This window comes from Oryzias melastigma, linkage group LG19 (genome assembly GCF_002922805.2).
Source record: "Oryzias melastigma strain HK-1 linkage group LG19, ASM292280v2, whole genome shotgun sequence".
NCBI lineage: Eukaryota > Metazoa > Chordata > Actinopteri > Beloniformes > Adrianichthyidae > Oryzias > Oryzias melastigma.
In genome coordinates this window covers 3361096-3372268 of record NC_050530.1, presented here as the reverse complement: position 1 = coordinate 3372268, position 11173 = coordinate 3361096, and the positions used below count along the sequence as shown (strand labels likewise).

General features: G+C 40.3%; 3 protein-coding genes across 9 annotated transcripts in view; 1 reads left to right on the top strand and 2 right to left on the bottom strand.

Annotated features, from left to right (window-relative positions):
- The window catches only part of mpp2b (membrane protein, palmitoylated 2b (MAGUK p55 subfamily member 2)), a 68826-nt gene extending 67095 nt beyond the window's left edge, over window positions 1–1731 (top strand). For all 6 annotated transcript variants that reach the window (XM_024285776.2, XM_024285778.2, XM_024285775.2 and 3 more), the window contains one exon: window positions 299–1731. In XM_024285776.2, the coding sequence (XP_024141544.1) occupies window positions 299–475 (177 nt within the window). In that variant the 3' untranslated portion in view covers window positions 476–1731. The remainder of the gene's footprint in view (window positions 1–298) is intronic.
- On the bottom strand, window positions 833–5560 carry LOC112154663 (tumor necrosis factor ligand superfamily member 6). Its single transcript, XM_024285784.2, has 4 exons — window positions 5435–5560; window positions 4277–4325; window positions 4049–4196; window positions 833–2570 (listed from the first exon to the last, which is right to left on the bottom strand). Exons 2-4 carry the CDS (start codon window positions 4306–4308, stop codon window positions 2409–2411), a joined length of 342 nt encoding a protein of 113 aa, XP_024141552.1. The 5' UTR covers window positions 4309–4325; window positions 5435–5560; the 3' UTR covers window positions 833–2408.
- Window positions 5561–8416: 2856 nt separating this feature from the next.
- Window positions 8417–11173, bottom strand: part of abi3b (ABI family, member 3b) — a 13688-nt gene continuing 10931 nt past the window's right edge. For both annotated transcript variants that reach the window (XM_024285780.1, XM_024285783.1), the window contains exon 7: window positions 8417–8868. In XM_024285780.1, coding sequence (XP_024141548.1) covers window positions 8484–8868 — 385 coding nt within the window. In that variant the 3' untranslated portion in view covers window positions 8417–8483. The remainder of the gene's footprint in view (window positions 8869–11173) is intronic.

The window sequence follows — 11173 nt, the reverse complement described above, 5'->3', positions numbered from 1 at the left end:
TGGAGAGGTCCCTACTTTCCACTTGAATACTAACTGATCGGTGGTTCAGTCAGTTAGCGCGTTTGCCTTGAAATAAGGAGGGTTCCTGTTTGAATCCCAGCTGGAACGTCTGAATTTGAGACCCTGTAGGGGGCGCCAAACGTGTCTTCCGGCCAGGACGCCATGCAGTCCTGCTAGTAGCAAGAGTAGATGTCGTCATCACAAGAAAACGGTCAAAAAGTAAAAGCAGGCGAGGCTGTTTCTGAAAATATCAGTTTAGTACAAAAATCCCATTTGTCTTATTCTTGCCTGCTTCCAGGACTCGGAGCTGAAGAGGACGGTGGACGAGAGCGAGCGCATCAAGAGAGCCTACGGACATTACTTCGACCTTTGCATTGTGAACGACGGTCTGGAAATGGCGTTCCGCGGCCTGCGGTCGGCGCTGGAGAAGCTGTCGATGGAGCACCAGTGGGTCCCGGTCAGCTGGGTGTTCTGAAAGAGCTCGCCAGCAAAGCCAATCAGATGAGAGGACGATTCGTTCCTGGGTGGAGGGGGGGGAGGGTGTCCTCGCCACAGCGAGGACCCGAGCATCACAATCCTGTGCAAACGACCAGCCTCATGTAGAGCATTTTTGTACAAACTTCCTCTGTTGACCTAATGTCAAAGTCGTGTTTAGTTTGACAGAAATTCTTCTGTTGATCATCAGGTGTGGTGCAATAGTGCGAGTGATCGTCTGTAGGTTTCCGGGAGGTCATCTTTAGCCTTTCTAGTGTGACGTTTACATCTGATCAGTGGGGCTGAGTGAGACCAGACACCAAATGTGGCATTGAATATTTTTAAAGCTGTTGTATGATTTTTTTTTTTTTTGTGCTTAATTGTGTGTCTGCTGATTTGAAAGCCGACCAGCAATAGAGAACTGAAGATACATGCAATACATTCACCGGAACACAGAGACAGCGGCCTGCCGGCATACTTTCTACACATCAGTACAAACGAGCGTTTCTGTCTGTGTAACAGAGGTTTTGACCATTCGTAGCACTCGTGCTGCGTTCACACCGGGCTGATGACATCATCAACAGTCGACGGTCATCTATGCTAGCGCTTAGCTGTTAGCGCGTGGTAAAATACCATAAACAATAGACGTATATTGTGACTGGACGAAGCGGGTGTGAGAATGCTTTACTTCCAACTCTATCAAAGTAAAGCCAATTCAGTCACCATGTTTCCACCATATGGGCGTCGCCATTTGGAGCCAGACGATTGTGATTGGTCCGAGTTGAGTTACAGTTCTTGGGAACTAAGGTCACCAATCATGAGCTGAGTTTGTTACAAGTCACACTAAAAAAGGACTCGGTAGAATCTAACATTCGAGGTGGGGGTCAGCAGGCACCACATGCTTTCACCGAGGAATCTGATTGGTCAGTTTATAACTTGAATAACTTGCGATAAAGAAAGAATAGGGTTAAAAAATTGGGATGTTAAGAAAATACATCAGAGCAAAAATGGTTATTCTGACTTATAGCTGTTGACCACTTGGAGCAAACAGGTACTTCCTGTTTGGAACGCCAGGGGGGAGGAGTCGAGCTGTACAGTGGAAAATATATAACATTAGCTTTATAACTTTAATAAGTCATGCAAAACCGAATTCACAAATTACATTAATAAAATACTAACATTTCTGAGCTTCAGAGCACACACGTGCAGAAATGCGTTTCAAGGATAGCCACCCCTAAGTCCCTACGGCTCCACTTTCAGACACCACTACAGTTTCAAATGCCACTAATTTTGGATTCGGCTTTGGCGGCATGTTATTCCAGGTATAAACGGCGATTATTAATTTCTCCTTTATGATCAATTCTCAAACGATTAGCACTTCCGTCAATGAAAGGAACGCCATCCATACATCGCTACCAGATCTGAGTCCCTGATTGGTCAAAGTGTTTAAACGGGTGTTGCAGAGTCCGCTGTGAACGTAGCTGAACTCCCTTCAGAGCTCCGAAATACAGAGGCGAGGGGAACGAATCCGCACGTTGTTTGTTCTTTACTCATTCTGATGTACGACATCAGTTAACCAGTGGCTTGTAACGTCTGCTTACTTTTGCCTTAACATGTTTCAGAAGCCAAGGAATCTCTCCGAACAGAACTCCTCAATGTTCCGTCCAAACTTTGCCGACTCATTCAGTAATTATTGAAGCTTCCTTTTCCAACCGTAAGTACTGTACCGTGAGAAAGAGTGTTTAGTAGAACCTGAAGAAACGTTGGTGCGTCGACGCACTGGGACGATGTAGTTTTGACCTCCATTTGAAAACATTAAAGTTTTTCAGAATAACTTTGAACTTTATTCATTTCTTTTCAGCGCTCTGACATTTTATTAAATATTTTATAATTGTTTTTTGAAAAAGCACAAGGAAACGATGACTTTGTTGGCTTCATCCATTTGCGGGACCTCTGATGGGCGATGAGGGCGGAGTCAGAGGAGGAGGCTCTCTGGGCGGCCTCCATTGATTGGGCGCCTCGGGCTGCATCACAGGACAGGTGTCGTAGGGGGGAGGGGGGCTTCTTCTCCAAATGTCTGTCAGCTTAGGGTCATACTGGTAAAAAAGACATTTTAAAGTTAATTTTTCTTTTAAATTTGTGTAAGAATTTATTTTATAGTTTGTTATAAACCATGCAAGCAATACAGGAAAATTATTTTCCTAATTAAGTTTATTTGATTAGTTATAACCCCAGAATTTTTCAGGTAAATTAAAATTTTTCTAGATTAAATATATATATATATATATATATGTGAAAATTGAGATTTTCTCTAGATTTTAGGTTTCAAGTTAAAATAAAATCTAGAGGAAATCTCCATTTTTTTTGGGTCATCAGGTAAGTTTTCTTTAACTTTTTTTACTTTTAAGCAGGAAAATTTTCTGTTTAGTTCAATTTTAATTATTGCAGCTTTTATTAGGACTAAAATCTAGACTTAAAGCTCCACTCTATTCATCTTCCATCTATTTTCAAAGTGCTCCCAGTGGTCTTTTAATTAGGATTTTGCCAATTTTAGCAAAAATCTTTGAAAAAAAGTGTTGTTTTCTAGGACATAGTTTCTGCAGAGCGGCAGTAGTTCATTAGAAATTCACCTCTGAGGAAAATGAAGAAGCATCTTTTCTTTCATTTGTTCCTAATTCACACCGATTTGAATAAAGTGATGCTCAAAAATGCAATTTTAAAGAGTGACACAACTGGACAGTTGGAGGCCAAGATTTGAAAAATGCGGGAAAAAAAGGAGGCGGGCTGAGCGGGGGAGGTGTGGTTTGGATCTGTGGTTGACGGTGAGGTAACGTCTTGAATATGGAGAGTGGTGTGATGCCAGTATACCAGGATATTTCTCCTCCACCTTCTCCAGAGGCAGACGCTCATGGTCCAGACCAAATAGCATCATGGCTAATAAAGGCTAACATATTAAGCTAGCAATCTAGAGTGAAACATTTATTGCGAATCCCATCACCAGGACAGAGTTCTCTGAAATTAATGCCAATCGCACTAAAACATTGCTGTCTAACTTCTAAGTCCACTGGAAAGTTGTGAAAGCCAATTGATTTTTGACTACCGAAGATAAAGTCATGCTAACGCTAACACGATAACGACCAACCGCTACAAAACCAAAGATGGGCGGGGCTTTTCTACTCGCGCTGCAGAGCATGATGACTTCTTAAATGACGTGAGACTTACACCGGTTGATCAATCACAAAATTCAACTGTAATACCTCGTTTAACCTGTAGGGGGCAGCACAGTCGTAGACTATAAATTCAGAAAGTTTATTTTAAATTGTCATAAATGTGTCAAAGATCAACCTAAAGGATTTTAAAGACCCATTTATAGAGGTCAATAGCAAAAAACAAAGTAGATTTGCTGTTTGGTTACCCTTTAATCTTAATGTTCCTTCATCATCAGAAAAATGCCCCAATGATTTAAAACAAATGTATATTTTTGTATTTTTTTTTCTTTCTCGGAACTCTAATAGTTCCTCCAAACGTTCCTCTTGTGTTTCTGTGTTTAGCTAACTGACGCGTTAGCGCTCACCAGTGAGTACGGGGGAGGGTGATCCATGCTGCTGTACTGAGGAGGCGTGTCCAGTTCCGCCTGATCTTCTGACTCCGCCCTCTCCTTTTTGAAGAACAACAACAAGCAGACGAGCATGGTAGCCACAAACAGCACCACAAAGGGCATTCTGGAAGCACATTTTGTCATACGTCAAGTAAAGTAAAGTGAAAACTAAAAACATAGATTATAAATATTAGTCATACTTACACAAATGGAATGTAACTTGCTCCAGAACCCATAGCTGTAGAAGTTTAACCTGTAAGGAGACACATATAACTAATTAAAATGTTGGTACAAAATTTAAATTTAGTCTTTGAAACTTTAAAATAAAGAGTACATTTGTGGAAATTAAAAAATCAAGCATTAGATAAAAGAAGGCGTAGTGATTGTATACTTTGATTTTTGTATATTAATTCATATTATTAATACTTTAATTAAAGGTATTCGACCTGGATTGACGCCTTATCTCACATTTATGGAAGGAAAATAGTCTCATCTAATCTGTGTAAGCGTAATTCTTAATTTGTAACTCGTACATTTTATCCATAACTTGCAATTGTGTGTTCACATTAACAAAAATGACAAAATATAATTCACACATGCACAACTTTAAATTACTACACATACAAATATCTATAAAGTACGCACAAATCACCTGATATACACATGAAGCTGCATTTGGGCACAAGTCTGATTTAAGACTTCATGTGTACAAGATTTGTGGAAATGATGCGTTTAAGTGCTGCTAGAAAACTGGGTCATCACAGTTTATCACTTTTTTATATCAATTATGAAGCATTTCTGTTTAAGAAAGCAGGAAAATGTCAAGTTTTCACCAGATATTATTCACAGCCTAAGTTATTAAAACAGTTTTTTATAATAAAACTCTGATGACCCAGCATTCTAACAGCATTTAAAGGCATCATGTGTACATAAAAAGTCTCACTGTACGGTTTTGTGTGTGTATCAGGCGATTTGTACGTACTTATTTAAAGATTTAATTTGTGAAAAAATTATATTTAGCATTTTTTTGTGGTTTTTGTAAATGTGAAGACACAATTTTAAGTACATAAAGATACGCCTAAAATGTATTGTGAGTTACAAATCAAGAATCGCACACACACAAATCGAATGAGACTATTTTCTCTCCATATACTTTTACTTTGAAAACTTTAAAACCACCTGAAGTGGATGAAAACAGCAGCGTAGACAGAAAAAAAAAAATCTGATTTATACAACAGCTCAACTACAAGTGGATCTTTATTCTACAGTTGCAGCACAGATCAGATGAAACACAAACATAATTCACACAAATATTAAACATATATCCAAATGGGCTGTAAATACTAAAAGATCAATTCGTACCTTCTTTTAAAAATCAAAGGGAAGAGTTTCCCGGCCTGTGGTGCAATCAGAGGATTATGTCAGTCTGAGACATTTACCGATAGAAGTTTTACAGCGTCAGCGTCCGCCTTAAAGACACAGAGTCCTGCAAAGGACAAAAACACTCAAGTTTTGCCTTTTATTTAACGTTTCTTATGAAAAATAAAACAACATATTTAATCTGGTCACCTTTGTAGGGCTTTTATTTTGTTAAAAATGTCAATTTTAGCTTATCAGACGACGTATAAGAGCTTAAAATTTAAGAAACGATGAACTCTATGATCTTTATTTTAGATCTTCTATTCAAAGTTCTAGTTATGTTGTATGTAAATGAGGATCAGAACAAAAATTGCATTTATTTTTATGGCTATTATTCATTTGTTGAAATAAAAATCAGTATCAAAAATCTATTTTTTAATACTTTTATACTTTATATTGAAATTAGCTCTTGCTAAAAGCATATTAATAAATAAATACATTAATTAATTAACAAATTTAAATATAAAGCAGCATTATGGAATTTTTAAAATTACTCCTTTTAGCAAAAAATTAGGCTGTTGTTGAATTTTTTTTCAATAAAACACAAATTATTTATGAGAAGAAGGTCTTTTATTGTGAAAAACCCCTTAAATCATTGTTCATATGCCTATTTCAGACATTTAACTGCCTCCTCTACACACATTTCTACACATTTATTCATAGTAGTTTATTTTTTTAATTTATTAAAATGTTTATCCATAAAACAAACACACAAAGTATAACAAACGTTAAGGTTTGACACATTATGATATATTTTACATTAAATCTTGTATTCATTTTATATAAATGAAAATCAGAACAAAAATTTCCTTTATTTAAAAGTTTATTCATAAAAACAGTATAAGAAATTAACTTTTTATGCATTTTTTTTTAAATAAAGCAGCATTTTGGTTTTCAAAATTCCAAATTTTTAGCAAAAAAAATTGGATGTTGTTGGATTTTTTTTAATAAAAAACAAAATATTTATGAAAACAGCCTTTTATTGTTGAAAAAACATATTAAATCATATTTCTTATGCTTATTTTAGACATTTAACTTCCTCCTCTACACAAATTTCTACACATATTTATTATAAAAGTGTATATATATATATTTTATTAATTTATCAAAGTGCTTTTTCATAAAACATAACAGACACGTCACATTTCTGCACCAAATCCAGCGCCGCTCAGTCCTGGGTATCCGTAGCTCCTGCGTCTCCGCTCATGAATCATGACCCATTGGAGATAGTAAAACACTGATGCGACAGAATTTTATCACCTGCTGATAATTCGGTCATGTTTTAGCAGCATTTTAAGTTTGATCACATAAATAGAGGAAGAGGAGGGTCACTGGTGCTCGCTGTAGGGCGGAGGGTCCGTATACGATGGAGGAAGTTCAGAGTACGACGGTGGAAGAGTCTAGAGAACAAAAATACTGTGAATTATGACGTTTCTATCAATACATCAAATAACACATTCGGAAGAGGGGATACGTACCATGTATGGAGGAGGAAGAGAGACATCTCCCGACTCCGAGTCAGAAGATGCTTCTTCGTTGAAGTCCCGATCGAGCTCATAAATAGGGATAATGTAAACGGATGAAGAGACGCCGAGATCGCTGGACAGTTCTGCAGCTTCTCGCCGTCTTTTTACAAGATGGCACCACAAAATAAGCAGAGCGATGCATCCTAAATAGGCAGGAATCCTGAAAAACAAAGCAACAATTCGAGTGGACGTCCACTTGAGTTTCCAAAATGTGGATACTTACGAAATGGTGATATAAAAGAGCATGACTGTTTGTTTTTGTCCACACCTTAATAGAAAGATCAGGAAGAATGGTTTCACTTTAAATAAAAAAAGTTTATCATGCAATTTAATGACTGTAATTCGTGGAAAGTTCAAAGGTAACTCTTTATCTGCTTAAGCTGCTTCCTTACTGCACGCAATGAACCATTACAGATTTAAAGTACAAAGTATTTTAGCTTAAATTCACTTCTTTTGAAATGAAATTGAACAAATTATAATTATTTAGTTCATTTTTTGATGAGTAAACAAGCAAATAAAACATCTGATTACATTCAGAATCATCATTTTAGCCACTCTTGTTTCTTCTTTTCATGTTTTAAGTGATTAAAAACACATGTTTGGAAGTGGAAATATTTCCACTTTCATTTACAAGCTGAAAAACGCAGAAATAAAATGCATTTTTGCTGAAATTTACTTCTTTTGCAATCCGATTCAACAAATTATTTAGGCTTAAACTCACATTTCTGATTAGCAAACAAGCAAAAACCTCTGATTACATTCAGAATCATAATTTTGTTTCTTCTTTCCATGTTTTTAGTGATTAAAAACACAATTTTGTGAGTGGAAATTCTCCTACGTTCATTAAAAATGTATTTTATTAATAAAAAAATAAGCATTTATTCATTATGAATAAATCTGAATTTATGATAAACTCCTGAATATTAATTTTGATTAAAACTTTAAATTTAAGTCAAAATAAAATGATTTTTTTAATAATTATAGGTAAAAAAATAAGTGAATTTCCGGTAAAACTCCTCATTCCAACATGTCAGAACACGATTTTTTGAGTCTGGATCAACTCTAGAGACTTCACGTGTTTAGATGCAGCCTTACCTTCGCTAACCGCCGTGTGCTAAATGAGTCTTGGCTCTCAACACTTTACAGCCTCTCTAGCCTCGAGATAAAGCGCTCGCAGCTGCAGAGCAGCAGCCGTCTCTAAAACGGTTAAATTAGCGACAAACACATGAATGTGATTTAATCATTTCAGAAATAAGATGGAGAATCGGACCGCAGGAGTTCAGGGATCTCTGTTTCGGCTTGTTTTCTCCAGGAATGCGGCGGCGCCGCCGGGACTTGCAGCTCCCTGTTCGTCTGCTGTAGATTTGCACTCGGATGGATCAAACAAACAAAACAAGAATGAGTGGAAAACTTTTTAAATATTTATTTACTCGTTCCTCTAAGTCAGCAGATAGGAAGTAACTACGTTAACGTCCAGGAAATGGAGGAGGAGGAGGAGGAGGAGGAGGAGGTGGGACTGAACCACCGGAGGAGCTGATTGCAGGTGGAGGAGGAGGAGGAGGAGGAGGAGGAAGACCCGCACCCGTAGCTAAAGGAGGTGGAGGCGGGAAGCTGCTATCTGATGGGCCCATGCTCGGGGGAGGGGGAGGGTAATCCGAGGGCGGCGGGGGAAGGTCGGCCTCCATGAAGGGAGGCGGGGGAGGGGCGTTAGGGTCCGTGCCGGCGAAAGACGGAGCAGGTGGAGGCAGACTGTTGCTGCTGCTGGTGGCGGCGGCGGCGGCGGACAGGGTGGGTACGGACGGCGGGGCGACGGCAATGCCGTGACCGGAAACGGCGAAACTGTGACTTGATCTGTAAAAATGAGCAAAAACCAACTGTAAGCGGTTGAACTCAAAGGATGATTTAACAACAAATATCTATATTTACAGTTGTACTCTTAGCTTTATGTACCCTGAAAGAAATGAGGATTTGAACATTTGTCAGAGAATATGAACGATAACACGAAACGTTAGGTTAAGAAATGAACCCTGGTTCTCTTTCAACATTCATTCGGTCTCTCACTATGGGACACGCCCCCTATGCGCTGCCCCCAGAAGCTTTTTTTTTTCAGTCCTGACTGTCCATCAGGAAGTGACGTCCACTCTAGGAGGAGGGACTTCCTTCTACTATAAGAGTGGGACGTCATCTTCCTCTCCTCAGTCTAACACCTCTTCTCGCACGGTCTCAGAGGGCTCTCGTAGCAGGACTAGCTTCCTGTTCGCAGAGCGAGCTAACCACTCGGTCGCTGAACGCTAGCCGAAGCTGCATTAGCTTTTTGGGCTCGTCACCAAACAGCAGCTGCTGTAGCTAGCCACCATACAAGCTACTCGAAGCTTCCGCTTTTATCGGAGCTAAAACAGACAAATGGAGCCTAAACCTGTCCTCACCACGGACACAGTCAGGCCGCCATCGAGAGCGTGCACGTGTGGGAACAAGATAACCGGAGCAGACACCCACTCTGCTTGTGCTTCGTGTCTGGGGCTGCAACACACCCAGGATGCGTTAGCATCTCCGGTCACATGTGAGCACTGCTCTCCACCAAAACCTGCAAACGGCGGCTCTCGCGCCAAGTAAGCCTGTCAGCGGCCGACCCGATGATGGGGGGAGCCATTCCCCCGAGTTAACCGACTGCGCCCGCGGAAATTCATCTCCCGTGGATGCCAGCAATGACAACACGAAAACCTATTTCCCATTCATAGTTGGGTGAAGGTATTTAATAAAAAATAAAAAAAATCATCCACACATCCATCTTCTTCCGCTCATCTGAGAACGAGCCTCTGGTCACACTCAAGACGGTTTCAGAATCAATCTATAGCCAGAGGCGGCAATCGTAACTTTAGCCGGTTCTGTAAACGGAAATTTCCTAAACTTTAGAAAACCCTTTCGAAAGGAGATTTTCAGGACTCTCAGCTTTCTGTCTCGGAGAAAAAAAAAAACAACAACAAAAAGTGTTGATAAAACAGAGAAAAAAAGGTCAAAAACTTAAAATGATATTTTTGTTGCGTCCACCCCTGGCAAGGGGAGGGACTTATGGCTATAATCATTTCTCTGTAGCCAGATTCTCTTACAGGAGCAGCAGTCTTAAGGCTCGGTCCCACTGGCCTTCACCTCCATATCACGGCTGGAGCACAAGAAATTTCATCCCCGTGATCCAGACGCTGTTAGCAGTGGACTGGCAGTGCAACGGCCGAGATGTGGCAGTGGAATCAACGCGCGTACAAAATCTGGCCGCCTTTACACGCGGAAAGAATTTCTGAAGTGCCCATGACATGGCCGTCAAATCCTGTGGGACCAGGCCTTAACCAAAGATACCCAGACTTCCCTCTCCCTGGTCACTTCCTCCAGCTCCTCTAGGGGGGACCCGAGGTGTTCCCAGACCAGCCAAGAGATGTAGTCTCTCCGGTGTGTTCCCCACTGCCTCTGTCCAGTGGGACATGCCCGGAATACCTGTCCAGGGAGGGGTCCAGACCAGATGTTCAAGCCACCTCAACTGTCTCCTCTGGATGCGGAGGAGAAGCGGCTCTACTCCGACCTCTGTCTAGGTGACCGAGCTCCTCACCCTATCTCTAAGGGAGCGCCCAGCCACCCTCCGGAGGACGCTCATTTCAGCCGCTTAGTCGGGATGTCGTGTTTCAGTCACGATCCAGAGCTCATGACCATAGGCGAGTACTGGATCGAAGATCAACCGGTAAATTGAGAGCTTTGCTTTCCAACTCAACTCTCTTTTCACTAAGGTAGGGTTCCAGTTCCGGTGCCAGTCCAGTACTCTAGTTTCAGTTCCTAATTGGTAGAAATGTTTGCGATTGTGGTTCGGTCTCAACAGAACCCCTCACTTTCTACTTCTTGATCTGAGTTTGAACAGTAGAACTAACTGGCATTCTCAGCTCAGATCTTCTTCTTGAATCCTCTTCCTGTTTTGTACAGTTCAGTTACCTTTTCCCGTAGATTTTTTTTTACACTTCATGACTGAGGATCCAGAAATTTCAGTGCAGCACTGGTTGAAGGATGCAAAGGTTTTTGGGAGCTCAGAAACTCCAAGACACCTCCCTCCAACCACAACCCGACCTTCCTTCTACAGAGTCAGGTTAGCTCCCATCTTGACCAATGCAATTCTCTT

Coding starts and splice junctions, on each gene's coding strand:
- LOC112154663 (XM_024285784.2), bottom strand. CDS start 4,308: ATGGGTTCTGGAGCAAGTTACATTCCATTTGT. Junction 4,197..4,276: donor GCAAGTTACATTCCATTTGT/GTAAGTATGACT, acceptor ATGTGCTTCCAG/AATGCCCTTTGTGGTGCTGT. Junction 2,571..4,048: donor ACCCTCCCCCGTACTCACTG/GTGAGCGCTAAC, acceptor CTTTTTTACCAG/TATGACCCTAAGCTGACAGA.